The sequence below is a fragment of the Balaenoptera physalus genome, assembly GCF_965194825.1.
Source record: "Balaenoptera physalus genome assembly, chromosome: 5".
In the NCBI taxonomy this organism is placed as follows: domain Eukaryota; kingdom Metazoa; phylum Chordata; class Mammalia; order Artiodactyla; family Balaenopteridae; genus Balaenoptera; species Balaenoptera physalus.
The window spans coordinates 23,492,093-23,514,674 of NC_138884.1; the positions used below are offsets into that span (position 1 = coordinate 23,492,093).

Consider the following 22,582-nt stretch of genomic DNA (forward strand, 5'->3'; position numbering starts at 1 on the left):
AATGTCTATTTAGGTCTTCTGCCCATTTTTGGATTGGGTTGTTTGCTTTTTTGTTATTGAGCTGCATGAGCTGCTTGTAAATCTTGGAGATTAATCCTTTGTCAGTTGCTTCATTTGCAAATATTTTCTCCCATTCTGAGGGTTGTCTTTTGGTCTTGTTTATGGTTTCCTTTGCTGTGCAAAAGCTTTTAAATTTCATTAGGTCCCATTTGTTTATTTTTGTTTTTATTTCCATTTCTCTAGGAGCTGGGTCAAAAAGGATCTTGCTGTGATTTATGTCATAGAGTGTTCTGCCTATGTTTTCGTCTAAGAGTTTGATAGTGTCTGGCCTTACATTTAGGCCTTTAGTCCATTTTGAGTTTATTTTTGTGTATGGTGTTAGGGAGTGTTCTAATTTCATACTTTTACATGTACCTGTCCAATTTTCCCAGCACCACTTATTGAAGAGGCTGTCTTTTCTCCACTGTATATGCTTGCCTCCTTTATCAAAGATAAGGTGACCATATGTGCATGGGTTTGTCTCTAATAACCTAGTTTTGACTTTTGCCTTCACTAGTTACTTTCTGTGTGCTCTTGGGCGGTTACTTAATAGCTTTAAACCAGGATTTGCTACTCATAAAGTGAGGCATCTGGAACAGATGATTCACAGTTTTTATCAGCTTTGTTCTTTGCCGGATAATTTGAGGATCTTGATTTGTTGGATTCTGGTTTTGAAATCATAGATTTTAAGATCTGGGAGTGACCTTAAATATCAGATTTACTAAAACTCCACCAAAACATCATTGGTTGAAACTAGATGCTAATTCCCTATCTTTATTATTCCTCATAACAGTTCAGGATAGCTGTATATAACAAAAAACGCCAATTTGGGGTAGCTTAACCAAATAGTTTGATTTTTATCATGTAACAAGTATTTGGAAGTAGGTAGTCCAGGATTGATATGGAAACCCTAAGATATTGTTAGGATCCAGACTCTTTTTCCTCAGGTTGGCCATCTTTACTTGTGGTTTTTAACCTCATGCTTGTCACCTCATGATTATCAGATGGCTGCTGCACTTCCAGCACTAATTCCTCGTTCCAGGAAGGAAGAGAGAAGGGTAAGGTGCAGCAGAGTCTGAGACTCTTTTTCAAGAACTGTCCTGCAAGTACTATCTATTTCTACCAAAGATAAGCATCTACAAAAAGAAGTCCTTTTTTATTGACCCAAACTGTGCCATATGGATATCTCTAGCTACAAGAGAAGCTGGTAAATATAGTTTTTCAATGGTTGTATCGACACTCTGAACAAAACTGTGTTTCTGTTAATATGAATGAAAAGAAGGACAACCAGCAATGCGTTTCATGCCCCTTAATCCTCAAAGTCACAGAAGAAAAATTGTTCTCAAATTATATTAGAATTTTACACTGCATTTTTCCATTGAAGTATTACCTCTGGAGAGATGTATTCTTAATGAAAGAATCTCTGAAGAAAGCATAAGAGTGCTGAGAAAGTAGTCCACATTTTAAGATGCAGGAATAATAACAGTTCAGTACCACCTGTATGTATTCACCTACCCAGCAGCAACGCCTAATAGTCTGAATCGGAGTATAAATCTTGCTGCAAAGATAAGTAATAACCTAGGTCAGGGTTGGCAAACTTCTATGTAAAGGGCAGAAAGTAAATAGTTCAGGCTCTGTGAGACATATGGTCTCTGTTGCAACTACTCAACTCTGTCATTGTAGAGTGAAAAGAGCCATAAGTGATATATTAACATATGAGCGTGGCAGTGTTCCAATAAAATTTTATTTGTGAAAATAGCCAGTGGGCCAGATTTGCCTGCAGGCCATAGTTTGCCAACCCCTGATCTAGATTATCTTGTATGATTTTTGTCTTCATTAAGCTAGGGCACTGCAGGCATATTCTAAGAGAAAGATCTTCCCTTAGCTATTGAACATAGCCCAATGCCAGTGTAATTTAGAGTGCAGTATTTGGCAGATCTGGGTTTCTTATACAAATTTGCTGTTTGAGTCTCCCTAGCTCTGCAGAGCACTCCAGTAATGCCATCCTAGCTTCAGGGGCACATACCACTCTAGGTCAAGTGCTGACGTTGAAGGAAATTTTGGCAGTGGATGACCTGTCACAAACACCAGAGCAGATGGAATTACTCTGTGCTTACTCTCTCGCTCTCCTTTTGCAGCTAACTGGATTACTCTTCAGAGAAGGATGTCTGATAAAGTCAGGTTAACAGGCGGATCCTCCTTAGCCAGCAAAGAACATATTTTCCTGAATGGGAGCAATGGGATGAGTTGTCAAAATATCAGTGTCTGAGCTCTAAGAAACACCTTTAGGACCAAAAGTAAATGATCAAAGGGGTCACATTAGCTACAAATACAAAGCTCCGGTATCTTGTTCTTCTAGTTCATAGACAAGAATTTAAATAAGTATGTCCTCTTGGTGAAACAAGGACATAAGCCTATGCTTTATCTTTTTTGCAATATTTCTCAGAACAGGCTTCCTTGCACACTAGGAGACAAATGACAGTTATGATTTCCTGCTAGCCGTGCATGTATGGTAATAGAAAAGTCTCCCCACGAGAGACAGTCTGGGTATTCATTCTAGCTCCACATGCAGCCTCCAAGCCTAATTTTTCTTTCCAGTCTTCAGATATAATGCCCACCATGGAAGATTCGTATGGGAATTAAATGAGATACAAAATGTAGAGCTTTGGGGGCACAGTAGGTGCTCAAAAACTGTTAGTTCTACTTATTTTACACCCCTCAAAAATTAGAACCACTGTACTATGTGGTTTAGTCCCTTTCACGATGGAAAGAGTGGTTTGTCCTTCTACAGGGGTCAGTGGTCTGTCCTTCTATTGGGGGGGGCAAACAAATTCCTCTGTGACTATGCATAAGAATTCTTCCACGATCCCTTTGCAGGAGGGAAATGGAATATTCCCGGAAAGCCAAGGCACTCCTCAAAACCCACACTGCAGTGGAAATGCTCTCTCCCCACAAAAGCCACCTTGTTTAATAGCCGTGAAATATTCTTTTCCATGGCAGTTGGTGTGTTTTGACATCCACGTAATGTATGGCCAGTGGGAAGGCTAAAGTCCACATCACAGACCTCTGCCGCGTTAGGTGGACTAACAAGATTATAGTTTTCAAATGGGGAATAGAGAATATGATCCAAATAAGGAAGTACTTTTGAGGCAGGGCATACAATAGGGTCAATTTGGAAACAATGAGAATAACAGTGCAAACGCAGAACTCACATCTTGGTTCTGCAGTTCATGGGCATAGGTTACAATTGGGACATGATTATCGTGGTTTTCTCAGGATAATTTGTCTTCCTTCATATCAGTTATGATGCCTGAGGTAACCCCTGCATCCCACTACCACCACATTTTGTTCTGGACCTAATGTAGCAGTAAGTATCCTTAGGGCTGTCTCCTAATGCGGCCCGAGCTCTGTGTTGAGAATCTCATGCTTTCATCCAAGTGTCTTTCAGACTGAATGTAGTTTCATGCCACAATCAGACTTTTCTAGTAAACCAAGTTCTATGATTGAGATTTCTTGCCACATTTTTTTGAAAGTTGGAGAAAATTCAGGGAGATCAATGATCAACACAATACTTTCTAGGAAGTGAAATTGCGGCATTAATAGTTGGTGAAAGCATGGCTTATTTGGTCTGAATAGGGCAGTTACGTAAAGAAGTTAGTCATGCTGCCATTTGCTGTGTACCTAAGATCTATGGAGGAATATCAAAATTAAAGGTACTGAGCCTTTTTCCCAGAACTGTTATCATTTCAAACACTGTCCCAAGGCATTCTGATTCCAATCCAGCTGGAGAATTTTTCAGCCAACATCACCCCACCTAATGTACAAAGAATTGCAAGACTTAAAGGGTAAATGCTGGCAAACAGCATAAAACAATGGGTTTCAGACAACTACAAAATTCCTGAGGAGGGACTACTTTTGTAAATGGGTACTGTCCCTCTGGAGTATGCCGTGGAGTTCATGTTGGTCTTGTTTGTTATTTTGATGTCATTCCAAATGTCAAACAATAGGGTATTATGGCTTAGTTAAGTTGCCTTGCCTTACTTTCCTAGCATTCCTTTCCTAGGCAATTCCTGGAAGTTGTATACTGCACCGGCAGTTTTTATCCTGCCTTTCATTTACCAGCAGGATGCAGTTTACTATATTTGACACAGCACATAACTACAGAAGTGGTAAAGGACTTCAAGAGATCATCTATCCCAAACCCTCACCCCCCATCCCAAAGCCACACTGGATTTCTGATGGATATGCTTTCATTTTCCCTAGTCTTGTGGTTCTAAAATTTAGGTGCATCAGAAGCACATGAGGGCTTATTAAAACACAGAGTTCTGGGCACCACCCTCAGAGTTTCTAATTCAGTAGGTATGGGGCTTCCATTCCTAACAAGTTCCCCGGATGCTCATGTTATTTGTCAGGGAAGCACACTTTGAGAATCATTGCCCCTCCCAAAGTGAGGCAAAGATTGAAAGAAAGCACCCTTGTCAATTGACACTTCACTTCTTTAGTATTTTAATTGACTAAATAATTTAGCAAATCAATAATCTACTTCCGTGATCAAGGTTAGAATGTGTTTCCAAGCCTAGGGAAAGACTTCAATGTTAACACAAGTCAAACGGTATTACCTACAGCCGGAGGTTGAATGTGCCTTTGGAAAGGGGCTGGCTAAATTGTGCCCCTCCCCCTCCCCTCCTCCTCCTTCTTCTAATTCTTCTTCTTCTAACTATTATTCTATATTTTTGTTTCTAGGAGCTTCAGTTGCAATCTGGACTTAAGGCAAATATGGATGTCCAGGGTGGTCTGGCTATTGATATTTCAGGTTCAATGGAGTTTAGTCTGTGGTATCGTGAGTCTAAAACCCGAGTGAAAAATCGGTAAGCATATGTATAGTACTCTATGCAAAGAACCACAGAGATAAGGTTTTTAAAAAATTTTATCGAAATATAGTTGATTTACAATGTTGTGTTAATTTCTGCTGTACAGCAAAGTGATTCAGTTATACATATATATAGTTCTTTTCCATTATGGTTTATCACAAGATATTGAATATACTGTGCTATGCAGTAGGACGTTGTTGTTTATCCATCCTCTATATAATAGTCTGCATCTGCTAATCCCAAACTCCCAGTCCGCCCCTCCCCCACCCACTCTCCCTCTTGGCAACCACAAGTCTGTTCTCTATATGCAGAGATATGTTTTTGGAATTAACATTCCAACTTCTTGAAATCTATGCTTTCTGTTTGTAATCATTAAATCGTAGAGTAGGGAGTAACCATGGGAAGTCATTCTTTCCATAGCTTCTTATGAGCAGGTAGGTACCTAATATGACTCAGCCAAGGATCTTTTCGCTTTTAAAGACATCCCTGGACAGCTTGCACAGTGGATGAAATGTTCATCTTCTCTTGGTATTCCACTTTAGTAGCTGACAATGCTGTCAGAAGACTTTACTTTTAAGAAATTTTTTTTAGCTTATCCCTCTTGTTGGGATTTAAAATCTGTCTTCTTTTGCTGTCTTCAGTGGAGAAAAATAAAAAGATGATCACTTTTGTGAGAATCTAAGTCTTAAACATTGAGTCCTTAAGTGTTTTTATTAGTGTTCATTTTTCTAAACAGAATTTTCTCTGCTCCTTTAGTTTTTCTAATTGATGCATCACATCAAATGAAAGTGTTTTATTTTGAACTTAAAACAATGTCTTTGAACCAATGTGATAATCAGAAGAATTATTCTTCTGTTTGCTGTAATACTGAAGAAAAGAACATGAAAATGCAATTGATTTTTACCTTTCGGGATATTTAAAAATACAGTGGGGCAGAAGTGAGATAGGAGTGCTACAATTAGATTTTTAGTTTATTCTGAACAATGGGTGAAGGAATTGAGAAAAATCAAAAGGTGGCACATTTAACATGAAAGGTGACCCTCAGTGTTACTAAAAGGAACCAAAGAATGAGAAATGGGAGAGGCTTTCAGAGTGATAAACAATATAATTTAGGGCTTCCCACTGCATCAGTCATCTTGGTCATCTTTTTGATGTATTTTCTAGACAGAAGTTTACCTAAATTAAACTGAACTGAATTATTTTCAGAAGGAAATCAACAACAGCTACAACAAAAATTTCTGGCTTTTTAAAAGAGACACGGTATCCCTAAGTATCTGCCAGTGTCCACATTATAGCCAATTCATCTTCAATTTTCCATTTGTTCATTTAAAAAGTATCTCTTAAGCCTTTGTTGAGTGTAAGATATGAGAAGGTATTCAGGGATTTAATGAATTCAGGGAAAAGGATTCAGGGATTTAAATGATACCACCTCTGACCTACTTTTACACTGGCAATAGCAGCAGGTGTGCTGTGAGAAGCACAGCAAAAATTAGTAGCCTATTAAAAGAGCACGAACGTACAACTCTGATTTCATCTAAAGCCTACAATTAAATTAGAGTAGTCCTAGAGGTAAGTCTTCTACTAGGATTGTTATCCTCTTCATTTTCATCCAAGCCTCTATCTTAGTCAATCCAATCTGTCTAGGTGATCACTGGAGAACCTACGATATCTGTCCTTTCTGGGGCACCCAATATACATGCTGTAGGAATGGTTCTTTGTGATACTGTATTTTTAAAATATCTTGGCAACCATAGACTTCTGTCATCAGAGACCATTTGGAGAAAGTAATGAAATGGAATTGAGGTAGCTACATAGAAGCCAACAGAGAGATAGTTACCAAGAAAATTGTTATAAACATCAGCGGTCTTCTGGGTGAGCTTAGACTTTGTTTTAAGATAACACAGGTATTTCTGACTTCCTGATAGGACCAGGTCCCAGGCATGTTTTCATCATGGCTCTTGGTATGCCCATACCAAACATTAATGCCTGATAGACATTTCATTCCCACATCTAGAATTGAAGGCTGGGGGAGGACTCAGAAGTAGGGCAAAACTTCACTGCCCAGTTGCTGGGATAAACCAGTTCCTGGTTACCAACAGAATTCTAAGCACATTTAGGTCACCTATTAGTCCCTTAAGTGTTTCTTTCCATTTATCAGCATGAGAAATTCAGACCCTGTGGTCTGTTAGTTCAGCTCAGTTAAATGTGATTAACAGCTTATTTTGCTCAATTCTTAGGGTAGCTGTGGTGATAACGGGTGACATCACAGTGGACTCCTCTTTTGTGAAAGCCGGCCTGGAAATTGGTGCGGAAACGGAAGGAGGCTTCGAGTTTATCTCCACGGTGCAGTTTTCTCAGTACCCTTTCTTAGTGTGCCTGCAGATGGACAGGGATGGAGTTCCGTACAGGTGAGAAGCAGTGCTTATGGAATGTTCCAGGGCCAGCCCCAGTTCACCAGGAACTTGCTCCCAGTTTTGAGCATTCCATTACAGAAATTAAAGGAAAATGGTAAAAACCCAGTGAAACATGGCTTTTCTTTAAATGAGTAAAAGAATAATTGATAAGACTAAAAAAAAAAAAAGTTAGTTTCTAGGATACCAAGAAACTGTAATGACTAGTTCATTTGATTCTGGAGATAATATCATATTCTAGCCCAGAAATAATTTATCAAGGCAACAAAGGGATTTGATTTACCGTAAGAATTGCCACACAGTTTCAGCAAAAACACTAGATGCATATTTACTATCAGCTATCTTCACAGTTGTCTCTTGGACAGAAAGTTCAAAACAGAACATCTGACAGTCATTTACCATGGTTTAAGAGCCCAAATGAATCACAAGTTTTAGGTAATCCATACAACAGCAACTTGACCTGGTTTAAGTTTTGGCTCAAGCTTAAGATTTTGGGATTTTGAATTTATTAAAAAAAGGCTTTTAGTAGAGTACTTAGTGTCCCAGAAACTAAATATATAACTGTCCATGTAGTTTTCCCAACACCTTATCCACTCTAGAGCTTTTCATTTACACTGTGCCCTTTGAATTTTGTAACAATTATTGTAATAATACTATAGTGAGGAAGTAGGGTGCTTCGGGTCTAGGGAGCACTGACTTTTCTGTAGTGGGTGTAGAGGTCGCCTTGACATGCACGCTTAACCATGAAGGGAATCTGTATACTTAAAACAGAGAGCCATGTTTTACATTATCTCCTTTGATAAGTAGGCCAGAGTTAAGCACCTTCTTTATTTATTTTTTTATTTCATGATCCATCGAAGGAATGCTAGATGATGTAAGTACAAATATGAGCAGGTTACGTTTTTACAGAAGAAAAGACTGTAGATTATAGTACATTAAGCTGTTGCTAATTTATTAACTCATGTCTAGAATAAACCTCCATTAATACATCTTAGAAAATCAACCTTCCAGTGGTCAAAATGCAGTGACCAGCAGCCCAGGCACAAGGCTAACTGGTTAGGTTCCACATTTCACTTGGGCCAGGGCTCTGGGGATGTTTCTTTCCCTGTCAGCATTCTCAGCTTAAATCCAGTTGGATTTGCTCCTTTCTCAAAAGGGGAATACTCCAAAGGTGGGGCTCCTGGAATGAGGGTGGGGGACATAGCAAGGCCTACAAAGCTTAGCAGCATCTGCAGAAAGCTGAGAGACATTTGGTCCTTCATTCCAGAAGAATGAGTAGCAGCACTCCCATATCCCAGGCATGTGAAGTGTATCTGCTGGTGTAAAAAGAAATGCGAAGAAAAAAATCACCCCATTCGTGGGAACGAAAGCTAGTCGTCTTTGGTACTCACATCCTTTCTCAAATGGCTTTGAAACAGAAGCTTCAAGTGTTCGCTCAATAACTTGGCTCTGACGGGTGTGGGGTGACTTTAATATCTGTGTAATTTTGTTATTATTGTTATTATGCAGGCAATTTGAGACAAAGTATGAAAGGCTGTCCACAGGCAGAGGTTATGTCTCTCGGAAGAGAAAAGAAAGCCTAGTAGCGGGATCTGAATTCCCGCTGCACCAGGAGAACTCTGAGATGTGCAAGGCGGTGTTTCCTCCTCAACCAGAGAGTAGTTCCAGCGGTTGGTTTTGAACCTGATGGCGCTGTTTCACTGGAATCCATCTCCCCGGCAGGGATACGATGTGACCTGCCTAAGTACTTGCCCTCTGAGAGCACAGTGTTTACATATTTACCTGTATTTAAGAGTTTTATAAAAAGCAGTGAAAAACCTCACATAATTAAGCTTGGGCCTGAATCATTCAGTACTACCTACAGTGTAGTGTCATTTTGAGCCAACCTATGTGACACTTTTAGTAGCATTCTTAGTTTTATTGTATCTCTCTCAAATCACATTTAGTACTATGAAAATAGTTCTGCCCTAAGAAGAAACTGTTGTTTGTAAAAAACAAGACAGAGACACACATTCGGGAGAGCACAATTTTGTTTCAACAATTTTCAATCAATGTATGTGAAGCCCTTGGTAGAACCTTACACAGCTTGTTTCTACGAAACATGCCCAATCAGGAAAAAACAGACCTTTTTTTTTTGGAGGGGGGAGCATGGAGGAAAGGGATAAGACCTTTAATGGCTTTTGTCAGCCATCTTCAAGAATTAATATTTATCTCTTCTGTTAGTTGTATTGAGTATTGAGGTAGGAGGCACACAGAATGAACCGTACCGTCTCTTCTTTCTGCTGGCCGTGTAGTCAGATCGCTAGAAGAAAGCTAATCAGTCCTCTGCCTTCTGCCCTACAAAAATGTCGGACTCAGCATATCAGAATTAGAAATATTAATATCAGGAACTCCATTTGATTTTTTCTTGTGCTGTATCTCTTTGAGACTATAATGTGGTCCACTGTCCTTTATAAGGGACATCCCCAAATGTTCATCATTTTATTTTTCACTCAGTTGTTTTGTGGTGGAAGTTCCAGTCTGTTGGACTGCAGTCTACAAAAGCCAGAATGGCTGAGAGAATTCAATAATGCTTTGAGAACCTGATGGATTTGGACTTCTAAAAAATGAAACCAAGAAAAGAGTGTCTCTATTTGTACAAATTAAAAGAGCCATGTTAACCATTTTCAAATATTTACTAATAAAACAGATACATGTTTTGATAGCGACAGGCCCAAAACAGATAACAGGTGCTCACTTGTCCGTTACACACACACACACACACACACGCACACACGCGCACACACACACACACACACACACGGGAAGTTTAGCTAGCCCGCCACTAGTTGTAAATTTAAAATGATGTGTGATGAAATAAATATGTGGAATTCCTATTGAATTGCTTTTGTCTTCCATTACTTCGAGCACCATATTTCTATGTTCCTGCCACTTTCTGAGCCCAGACACATATACAGCTAAGCCTCTGAAGCTCTATAGAACAGGCCAGATGCTCTAATAGGTGGTCAGAGCCCTTTGGAAAATACGCTATTGAAAATAGCAGCAGAAGCAGTCAGAAGCTCTTAAGGACCAGCAAGCTTAAAAACAAGCTCTAAGCCCAGTTTTTATAAAACTCTGGACCTGCACATGTATTGTTATGTTATTGAGAAGAGAAAAAGGAATAAAAACAGGAGGGTTTCGGGGGTCCTCTTGGTGGTGGTGGCATTGGCCTTGGAGGAAGTGTTCTGTAGAGATACTCATGCTGCAGCAAAAGCAAGTTGATCCAGGGCACTGAGCTGAAGATGCTGTAGGCTAAGGAACCTCATCCATGTGACACTTAGTAAATCTCAGCTGCTTCTGTGATAATAACTTACTTATTATGTAAGATAACAGCTTCCTTCAGAGTGATGAGTGCAGTGTCCTGGATATTACTGTTATGCTATTTCCCAACTGCTTATCTGCCTGGCTGAGTCGAATGTGGCCACTTATTTGCAGAATGGATGGTACTTACCAACTCTAACAGGCTCCAAAGAAAAAAGAAACCTGAAGCATAGAACAAACATTAACTCCTTTCTAGATAAATGAGACAGAAATTTAAGAGGAGTAGGGTGATATTTCACATTTTATATGACATTTTGGAGCCAGAAAGGCTTACTTGGCATCCTTATTGTTGACCTCTTCAACAGGTGTTGACCTGTTTCAAACACCAGTGTCCAGACGGCTGACTTTTGCAGAGATGGCTGTGTGGGAACTGCACGACCCTCTGGCATGAGCCCCTGTGCTCAGTCAGCCTCTTCTTGCAGACCTGAAGGATTTAGCCTCGCTGGTCTTCTACAAAGCGCTACTGTCATGCCCTGTCTCTCACAGAGGCACTGCCCATGGCAAGTTGCTCTCTGCTTCTTTGAACCTGACCACCTTCAAATACATTTTTAAAGCTAACACTTATTTAGCGCTTGTAAGGGTCAGGTATTTTTAAGCATTTTAAGTATATTAAAAATTATTTAACTTTCACAACCACCACATTTAACGGGGAGCGTTATTATGTCCATGTTGTAGACTGGCACTGTCCAATAGAAATATAACGTAAACACAGATAATTTTGACTTTTGTTTATAAATATAAACCTGTTTAAAAATAACCATAAATACAAATGTAGGTTTGTAATATAAATGTTAATAAATATAAACATAAGCAACTTTAAATTGCTAGTGGCCATATTAAAAAAGTAAACAGAAACAGGTGACATGAACTTTAATAATTTATTTTTAACCCACTATATCCAAAGTATTATCATATCAAATGGGATATTCTATTTTGGGGGAGAGGATTAGGTCTTGGAAATGTGATATATAATTTGCACCTATAGCACATCTCAATTTGGATTAGCTCATTTCAAGTGTTCAATAGCCACATGTGGCTAATGGCTACTGAATTGGACAGCACAATTACAGATGGAGAAACCAGGGCACAGAAGACATTTAACTTACCCCACAGGAGACCTTTTCTCAGCTAGGAAATGGTAAAACTAGAATTCAAATATAAGCTGTCTTACCCCAGAATCTGCTCTCTGAATCCATTATATTTCCCAGATTGTTTGGGTTTTTTTAAATTTGCTGCTAAAAGAATACAAATAGTAGTTATGAAAATGACAAGCCTGGAACAGTGGCTACAAAGCTTTAAGCTATGCTACAAAGTTCTGAGAGTCATTGCCCTTTCTCTGTAGTTCTAGGTCTCTTTCTCTGACAGCAACAGAAGTCCTTGTACACTCACAGGTCTCGACATTTTTCTTTGCCAAGGGTCCAGCTGATGGACATTTGGGTAGTTTTCACCTTTGGCTATTATGAATAATTCTGTTATGAACTTTTGTGCACAAATTTTTGTGTGGACATATGCTTTCATTTCCCAGGAGTAGGATTGCTGGGTCAAATGGCAACTTTATGTTTAGCTGTTTAAGAATTGCCAGGTTGTTTTCTGAAGTGACTACACCATTTTATACTCCCATCAGCAGTATATGAGGGTTCTGATGTCTCCACATCCTCAACTATAATTTTATTATCTTTCTTTTTGATTATAACCAGCCTAGTGGATGTGAAGTTGTATCTCACTATGGTTTTGATCTGCATTTCCCTGATGACTAATGACGTTGAGCATCCTTCAATGTACTTATTAGCCATTACATATTATTACATCTTTTTTGGAGAAATGTTTATTCAGATCCTTTGCCCTTTTAAAAATTGGATTATTTGTTTTTATTATTGAGTGGTAAGGGTTCCTTATATACTTGGGGTGTAAGTCCCTTATCAGATATATGATTTGCGAATATTTTTTTTCATTCTGTGTGATGTCTTTTCACTTTCTTGATAATGTCCTCTGAAGCACAAGAGTTTTAAATTTTGGTGAAATCCAAGTAATCTATTTTTTCTTTTGTTGCTTGTACTTTTGGTCATATCCAAGCAACCACTGCCAAATCCAAGGTCACAAAGATTTACCCCTATGTTTTCTTCTAATAGTTTCATAGTTTTAGCTTTAAGTTAAGTATTTGGTCTATATTGAGTTAATCTTTTTATATGATGTGTGGTAGGGGCCCAAATTCATTCTTTTGTATGAGGATACCTGGCTGTCCCAGTAGCATTTGTTGAAAGATGATTTTTTCCCCACTAAATTGTCTTGGCACCTTTGTTGAAAATTAGTTGACTATAAATGTAAATGCTCATTTCTGGATTGTCAGTTTTAGTCCATTAATCTGCATGTTATCTTTATCCCAGTACTCCACTCTCTTGATTGTTGTTGCTTTGTAGTAAGTTTTGAAATTGGGACTTGTGAGTCTACCTACTTTGTTCTTTTTCAAGATTGTTGTGGCTATCCTGAGTCTCCTGAGTTACCATATGAATTTTAGGATCAGCTTGTCACTTTCTACAAAGCCAGCTGGGATTTTGATAAGGATTATATTCAACCTGTGCATCAGTTTCAGAACTATTACCATATTAACCATATTAAGTTTCCTGACCCATGAATGTGAGACACCCTTCCACTTACTTAAATCTTTTAAAATTTCTCTCAACATTTTGTAATTTTTAGAGTATAAGTTTTGCACTTCTTTTGTTAAATTTATTCCAAGTGTTTTATTATTTTTGATGCTATTATAAATGGAATCGTTTTCTTACTTTCAGCTTCAGATTGTTCATTGCAAGTATATAGAAATACTATTTTTTTTTGTATTTGATCATGTATCCTGCAACCCTGCTGAACTCACTTATTCTAATATCTTATGATAGAAGGATTTTCCATATAAAAGATCACATCAACTGTAAATAGAGATTGTTTTACTTTTTCCTTTCCAATCTGAATATCTTTAATTTCTTTTTATTTCTTAATTGCCCTGGTTCGAACTTGGAGGTTGAAGGTTGAATGGAAGTGGTAAGTGTGGACATAGCCAAGATGATGGTGCTAGTGAAGATGGTGGTGAGGGTGATAGTAATGAGGGATAAGAATAACCCCCAAACCTGAAAGGAAGGCTCAAATCACTTGGCAATGATCTGGTTCTATTTTCACTAAGTAATATATTTTAAAATTCATAAAAACTTATTTGAAACCTTAAAACACATTCAAAATAGCCTAAATGCACTCCTGTACAGGGAGGAGGAACAGAATTCGAGATGTCTATCCCGACATTAAGAGTCTGTTCCAGACTCAGATTGATCACAGCTTTGTTGCTTCTTCTGCATTAATTTGGTTGTCAGCTGAGACAGTGGGTCCAGCAGGGGAGTGGGGCAGGGAGGCCTGGCTTGGAATTCCAGTTCTACTACCTATTGGTTGAATGATTTTGGGTATATGACTCTATCTGTCATCTCTAAAATAGGTATGATAATCTCTATTTCACTGGGTTGGTTTAAGGATTCATTGAGATAATGCATGTAAAGTATAGTGTTGAGCACACAGTAGCATTTGATAAATGTTATTTTCCACTTTCATCAATGTTGTTTTTAATGTTAGAGATGTGGTGCGCAATGTTCTTATTTACCAATGATCGGTTTCAATAAAATGGGGCTTGTTTACGTGTTCTTTCTACCTCTACCTTCCAACTAGTCAGACAGCACAGTGGTCATGCTTCTCTAACTCTCAGGGCTTGGTGCAGTATGGCTGGGATATCTGAACCTCTCCCATGCAGCATCCAGGAAAGTGGGAAGCAGGGGAGGACAGTAGTGAGGGCGATTCTGAGTAAGATACTCCTGTATATCTGAAACCTCACCTCTTCCACATAGTCCTGCTGTATAAACTGCCAAGCCTCTTGGCTTTCACATCTGTGAAATGAGCCTCTCCTCATGGGTTGTTGTGAGGATGAGGTGAGGTTATGCGCCAGCACCTGGTACACAGCAAGAACTTAATAAGTGTTCACTAATATTCACTTTCAATATGTGGCCTGATAGAACTCCTGACAAAAAGCAACGTGTTACGTTATGACTACTCCATGGAGTGAATCTATTTTCTGGACTTTCATCCATGAGGAAAATGGGTTTTAGGAAGATTACCAGACTTATTTATTTGCTTATCATGAAAACACTACTTTCACATTGTAAGATTATTCTCATATTTTGTAAAAACATGACTTTCATCCGTTTCTCTACTTGCCTAAATTGACTTCAGATTTCACCAATCCTTTCTTTACCAAATTCCTTTGCCTTTGTTCTCTGTGAATGTGATAATTACCAGGAAAAAAGAATAAGTATTTCCATGAGGAAGCATGGAATGAATCAAAAATTCAGCCTTAAAATAAGCAGGTTCCAGTAGAAAGTTCTTCTAGAAAATAGTAAGAAGGACTCCATACCATAAGTGACATGTACAACATTTTTGAGAACGAAGAAAATATGAGAAGAAGATTGCATCTCAACTCAGTCATTATCCTTCTTCAGGACTTGAGCAGGATATCATCTCTGTGTCTAAACTTCTGCGTATTCTTAGTCACCTTCACCCTCACTGGCACTTTCTTTTTCTCTGTCAGGATCCCTGTAGGAAACAGGGTCACTGCATAAAACTGATGGCACATCCAAACTGGGTAACTTAAGAAGAGCTCAATAAACCTTAGAAAGATAAGGGCAGGATACAAGGAAACCTCAAGGGTGATTCAGCACCTCCAGGCTCATAACAGCAGGGAGCAGGAAAGGTCAAGGGAGATCACTGGAACCCAAAGAGCCTAAGCCATGTGGACCTATGGCCTTGGATTAAGGCACACAAGCAGCCCTCACCACCTCCGCCAGAGGGAACTAGGGAAACAAACATCCTGACTTCACTTTCTTTTCTCCCTTGGATCTCCTACCTATGGTACCCATTGGCTGAGACCAGCCACAAGGCAGAGGGCAAGAGTTTCTATGAACCCAGACTATCGACAAAGATGGAAAGGGTAGAGAGGGGTTTGGAGGAGAAAATGGAAGGAATCTAGCCCCAGTTTATGTGATGGGCTCTCCTCTACAATTTATTAATTTCTTTAACTAATCATCTTACAACGTGGAGAGTCTATTAGGATCAAGAAATGTACTAGGTTAAAAAAATTTAGATGGGTTGCCTCAACTCAAGAAACTCAGTGAATTAGGGAAAACAATACAACTACAAATAATTTTAGTACAATGAATAAATGTTGTAAAAGAAACGTGTTCACAACCCTAAGAGAGCATGAAGAGGAGAAAGATAAAGAAAAAATCATCAAGGAGGTGAAATTTTGAAGGAGGCCATATGATTCCTTTACCTCTCTTCATCTACCGCTTCACCAGAATTGGCTTCTTTGTGCATCCGCTTCCTTTACTCTCCAGGACATCTCAGACCCCCAAATGGAGTCAGGTCTGTTTGTCTTCAGCTTGAGTGTGCAGACAGTTCACATTCTCAGAGAGCCTACCGCACAATTGCATATGCTATTTGATGAGATTAGAGAAGAACATAAAAATTGATATCAATGAAAAGTCCACCATTGGAGGTACATTAGGTAATCATTTACCTTCCATAACGGGATTACAGTTAAGCTAGAATGAGTTAGTAATCCTTTGCTACCCTCCTATTAATAAAAGTTTAATTTATTCACAGTTGACTTGGAACATCACATAAACCTGTATGCTATTTTCATCCTTCTATTTTTACTAGAAATATTCCTGCCATAATCTTCTAGGATTACATGTAAAAGTTTGGATGTTCTCTTTTCAGAATAGGCTTTAGGTTTAAATTACCTGATTCTTTTGTTGGTGAAAGTGAGTCACCTCCATTCTGTTTTGAGGTACCTATCCCCACTTTTTTATACTTCTTCCACTCAATCTGCCTGAAGACCAACCATGTAAACACAGTCGTGAGTAAGATTTCAGTGTGAGATGAATCATATTATTGAGAAACAAAGAGATGCTTAAGAGTGGACACGTTCTAACATATTCCCCAATTAGGGAAGAAGTCGTCAGCTCTTTAATAAAATCTGAGGGGCCTTGGTGAATACAAAGCACTTATGGGATGAGAAGACAATTCCTAAAAATTAGAATTATTTGTGCTTAACCAAAGCCTTCCACAGTCTCCCTCTACCCTTATTACTCAACATTTTATATTACACCTGTTAGGCGACATGTACTGCTCTAGGCACTTCATAGGTATCCAATTGTTTCATTCTCAGAACAACCCTATAAGGTAGAAACTGTTATTATACACCTTTTGTGTATGGAGAACTGAAGAACAGAGATATTCAGTGACTTGTTTAAGATCGCACAGCTGGTGGAGAGCAGAGTCAGGGTTTAACCCTGGAGTCTCCCTCTAGAGTTTAAGCATGTAACCGTTGTACTATGCTACCTACCCAGGATCCAGTCTAAGCTCCTAAGCCTGGAAGTCAATTTCTTCTCCCCACTCAAGTTCGACATTTTATTCCAGCCTCACGTGCACTAGTCTTCACGAACAGCACCCCTCCTGTTCCTGCCACGTGCACTCTCCAAACACAGCAACATTCGGCTGTTCCGGTTCCTTGGCTCTCATCCTTCCACCTGCCCTTCTGCCCAAATGAATCTTCCCAAGCCCAGCTTCCGCTGCACTTCTTATGCATAGAAACCACCAGCCACTGAGCCACCTGCTTCCCAGGTACACTTATTACATATACCACCGCTTGTGAATTAACCATACCAACCTGCCCTTCTCTCTTTCCTTATGTCATTAAAATGTTCTTTTATTATGTAAATGTCCTATTTTCCCAAATGAAGGGTGAGCTTCTCAAGCTCAGGGCCACGTATATGTCCTTAGTATCCTCCACATAGCACAGCCGGTGTTCAGTAGCTACTGAGCTATTCCCCAGGGATGTCAGTACGTTTGTAACTTTCAGGATGCTCAGACCGCCTTCAGAGTGGCCAAGGAGACATCTGAGGTAGACAGAGCCTGCTGTCTGTCAGAGCCTCCATAGTGAAGCAATGTCCCTCACGGCCCAGTGCTCTAACGCTTTCCTCAAAAGAAAAAAATAAAGGAACAAACAATAAGGGCTAGATTAACTTTGCCAAAAAGGAAGAAAAGCAATATTTCTTTTTTTATGATAAGCAATTTAATAAAATAAACATGATTTCACAAAAGCTCCTGGTCAAAACACAATTTTTTTTATAAAATATTTTTCTTAATTACAAATTACTTCAGATGGAAAATAGAGGGCGAAACATCTATGCATTTAAGATCCAGATTTGGCACTTCCCTGGTGGTGCAGTGGTTAAGAATCCGCCTGCCAATGCAGGGGGGCACGGGTTCGAGCCCTGGTCCAGGAAGATCCCACATGCCATGGAGCAACTAAGCCCATGTGCCACAACTACTGAGCCTGCGCTCTAGAGCTTGCAAGCCACAACTACTGAGCTTGTTGTGGTCCCTTGATTCTTAACCACTGCACCAACAGAGAAGTCCTTCTTGACTTCAGATATTTTAAAAAAATAGACAGGTATAGTTAAAGCCCCTTTTTTGTCTTTCCCTGATCTCCCTTCCTCCCTCCATAGAACTAGCCGCTCTCCTCAAGTTGGTAAGTATCTTTCTATCCAGACTTTTGGTTCTTAGGAAGTTTCTGTGTAGTCATAAAATAGACATTTTTGTTTGATATACTTGGGAGTTTATATTAAAGGTATCACACTGCACCTGTCATTTTGCAACTTGATTTTGTCCCTCAGCATTGCTCCTCAGATTTATTCATGCAGATGCAGGTGGTTCCCATTCATTCATTAAATGACATCATTCTGTTCCACTGTACTAATAAGCCTCATTTTATTTACCTATTCTCTTATTTATAGGTATTGAAATTGCTTCCAATGTTTTGTTATTTCAAAAAAAGCAGCCCAAAGACACTAGTTTTTGCTTTTCTTGTTTTTGTGTATGTTTGTATGTGTACCTTTGCTTTATTTCTTAAGCACTATTTTTTTTAATGTTCCCAAAAACCCTGAAACAGGCATTTATTGTTAAAAAAAATCATCGAGGAAAATGAGGATGGGGAGGGGAATATCTCTCTGGGGATGAGCACAAGAACGTGATGGGTGAAGTGCATAGTTCTCCGCTCAGGACCTCAACCTTCTGGCTTCCCTCCAAGAAAGAGGTCAGCTTGTGGTTACCAGTGCCCTGTGGTCCAGAGCAGTGGGTCTCAAAACTGTGTGCAGAAGAATCACCTGGAGGGCTTGTTAAAGCACAGATTGCTGCCCCTCCTCCCCATTTAGGATTCAATTGGCCTGAAGTGTGCTGAGGATTTGCATTGAAACAGGTGAGGTTTCCCAAGTAAAGCGCACACTGTTGATGGCGGCCACACTTTGAGAGCCTTGCTCTTGAGAAAAAGGAAGACACTTAAAGTCACAAGAAGACCACCGGTCTCTCCTAAAGTTTGCAAGCTCTGTGTGTGTGTGTGTGTGTGTGTGTGAGTGTGTGTGTGTGTATTTGGGGGGATTGTTGAGGGGTTGAAAGTAAGAGTTTGTATTTTCGGCAGGGAAATATGTATTTCAGCAAATCACAAGGAGCTTCTCATCCCTCAATCATCAGGATAATTTTATAAAAGTGTTAAAATATAAAGTTTCTAAATGAGGTGTTTGCATATTTCGGGGTGGATGGTGGGGAGACATCTGTGTGAAAAGTTTTAAGAATGTTTATGTCCTTTTGTTCAGTAATTCTACCCAAAGGACTTTATCTCAAGGAAATCATCAGAGATGCTTGGAAAGATTTGTGTTCAAAGATGTTCATTGCAGCATTTATTTTCATAGCCCCAAACCATAAAAACTAAGTACTTAAAAATATGAGACTGATTAAACATGTTATGATACAGCCATATAAAGAAATTTAAGATATAGCTGTTAAAAATCATTCCTTTAAGAATACTGGAAGATAAGGAGGTAGGTTTATAAATTTATGAAGAAAAAAATAGACTACAAAATAGCAGGTAAAGTATCAAATACACTTGCAAGTATTTATTTCTGGAGGCATTTTGTTTAGTGATTAAGAATTTTCCCTACTTTTCAGTTTTTAGAAATTTTAACATTTTCTAAATATCCTTCAAAGAACATTCACTATTTTTATAAACAGGAGATATCCCAATAATGGTTTGAGTATTTTTAAACAACCTGTATAGGAATGAACTTGAATTTTTCAGGAGCAGAAATGTTATAATGGAGAGGTATATTGTAGTAGTTAATATTTCTTGAATACAACTACAGGCTAGGGGTAATATATATTATCTCACAATTCTCTCTTTATAATGATATATAATATGTCACATATTATATATAATAATGTTATTCTGCAATACTGTATCTAATATGTGTTTGTGTGGAATATACATATGTGTATAATAAAACCTGTTTTCCCTCTCTATCCAGTAGTACTGAAGGTATATAAGCCTTCAGGGAAGATTACACTCAAGGGACAGTCTGCTGATTGGGTTGTAACTTCAAGGAGCATAAAAAAATATATACGTTTTTGCTGTGTCTTTGATGACTATCTTTTCACACCACTTCTGTTGGATAAACTTGCTATCAAAGGGCTTAGTCCATGCTACTTCTCCATACAGCCCTCCCCTTATTGCCCTTCAGCAGCTCCCTGCCCCCTACACAACTAAAGAGCTTTTTCTTTTTCCGTCTCTCGCTATTGCGCTGGTTTTCCGGTTCTCTTCACACCTAGCCCTCTTTGCTCCCTGCCTGGCCCATGCTGGGTCGCTGGCATGGATCTCCTCTTTGTGGCTGCTGGCCAGTTTCCTCTTTCAATCTCTGTGCATTTGACAAGGCTTAGACTGGAGAGCTTCATCAGCGGATCAGGCATTCTCACCATGTTTAAAGGCTTCCTGAAATCCGAACCCCTTCATGAATCAGAGCACCTGGCATATAGCAGGCATTCATTCATTCCTAAACAACATTGATTCCCTCCATGCTGGAAATACAGCAGTGAAATTCTGCCCTCTGAGATTCCAGCATTCTCCCAACACACACACAGAGCATACCCAACAAATCTTGTATAGACCATTCTCATTCCAGATTTTTTCTAAAATCTTTGACGACTACAGTAATCTAAGAACTAACTTTAAAATTCCTTTTTAAAAAAGTATCTGTTTAAACACACTCCTTAATGAGGATGGTGGTTAAAACAAGTTTCCGAATTATTTGACACTCTTTCCATTGAGAGCTGCGACTGTGTCCCTGCCCACTGAATCTGGGTTCTGGGATTGCTTGTCAAATAGAGTAGCTAAAAATGATGCCGTGTCCCTTCCTGAACTAGGCCGTGAGAAATGGGCAGCATCTGCTCCTGTCTCTTGGATACTCATTGTTGGAACCCAGCCACCATGTTTTGAGGAAGCCCAAGCAGCCCAAGGAGAGGCCCAGCTGAAGAGGAACTGAGGCCCTTGGCTGGCTCCAACTGAACTCTCGGCTGATAGCTATCATCAGCTCTCTAGTCACGTGAGGAGATTCTCCCTGGAAGTCACGCTGCTGTCTGAAGCAGAGCCAAAACGTCCATGCCGAGCTCTGCCCAAATTGCAGACTCACAAGTTAAACAAATGATTTTTGTGTTTTTTAAGCCGTTAAGTTTTGGGGTGGATTGTTACTCAGCAATACATAACTAGAACGATGGTTCTGGACATAGTGCAGTAGATCTGCTTTAGTAGGGCTTTGTTAGGTGGTTAAATTGCTCTGTATAAGAAATAATAGGAAATTAGAGAATTCTGAGCCAGCAAGCTAAGGAGCAGAGGAAGCAGAGGATGAAGAGAGGGAGAGGGCTCTAGCCATAGGCAGGATGGCTAAAGCACAAATGAACTCAACAACCAGCAAAATTACCATGTGCCAGAGATGGCAGGGGACTGTATAAGAACAGGGGTGCCAGGGCTCAGGTTTAAGGAGTTTGCTAATGCAGCTGGCTGCCCGTGGGGTGGAGCATCTGCTAATCTCTATCCCATGTACCCTAAGCCTTCGGCAAAACCCTGCCACACATATACAGTCTCAAGTCTGGAATACTCAGGACGGGATGGGTGTCCTGCAATGAAGCCTGGTGGGGTAATGCAATGCAGAGTAAAGCAATGCACACCTGAGGCAAAATGGAAGAATGGAATTTGAGAATTCACTGGAAACAAGAGCTGGAAGCCAGAGGTGAGTCAGGAAAATACAAGGCCTAGAACAGCCCTCAACTTAATTTCCCCCAAACCCTGGACATATGTAAGGGATTCTGGATGTATGTTCTTGTGGAATGTGGTTTCAAGTCTTTTGGGGATCTTCAGGTTTACAGTGACTTCAACTAGTGCTTGACATTTTACAGTACTGATCGCCCCTGTGCAGTGGGTCTCCAAATGTGTGCTTCAGATATTAGGTTCTGAAGGGGGCTGAGGGGGCCTCAGTGTGGACCCTCAGGGACACTCGTTGTCTGGGTTGCTCTTTGCTGTCCATGGAGCATCCCGCAACCTGGTAGGTGCCCCTCACAATGCTACTTAAAAATGGAAGGAGTTAGATGCCTTCGGTCGATCAGGTGAAATACTCCGGGTACAGGGAAAGACCATACCAGCCTCTGACCTCCAGAACTGTAAAATAATAAATTTGTGTTGTCTTAAGCCACTAAGTTTGTGGTTACCACAGCAAAAGAAAACTAATACTACCTGGATGTGAAACATTATAATAGAGTATTTTCGTTAAAGGAAGGATTTAAGTTAGAAGACTGAAGAAAATGAAAATGTCCAAAGCTAGTTTTTTTGAGTTAAAATAAAGAGAAAGAACGCATGTTTTCTTTGCATTTACTTTTACTGGAAAAAAAACAACAACCAACAACACAATTTTTTTTTTTCAAAAAGAG

General features: G+C 39.5%; 1 protein-coding gene across 1 annotated transcript in view; it reads left to right on the forward strand.

Annotated features, from left to right (window-relative positions):
- Positions 1-10,202, forward strand: part of MTTP (microsomal triglyceride transfer protein) — a 56,508-nt gene extending 46,306 nt beyond the window's left edge. The window contains exons 18-20 of the mRNA XM_082462331.1: positions 4,783-4,907; positions 7,148-7,318; positions 8,831-10,202. Of these exons, the coding sequence (XP_082318457.1) occupies positions 4,783-4,907; positions 7,148-7,318; positions 8,831-9,002 (468 nt within the window). The 3' untranslated portion in view covers positions 9,003-10,202. The remainder of the gene's footprint in view (positions 1-4,782; positions 4,908-7,147; positions 7,319-8,830) is intronic.
- Positions 10,203-22,582: the final 12,380 nt, after the last annotated feature.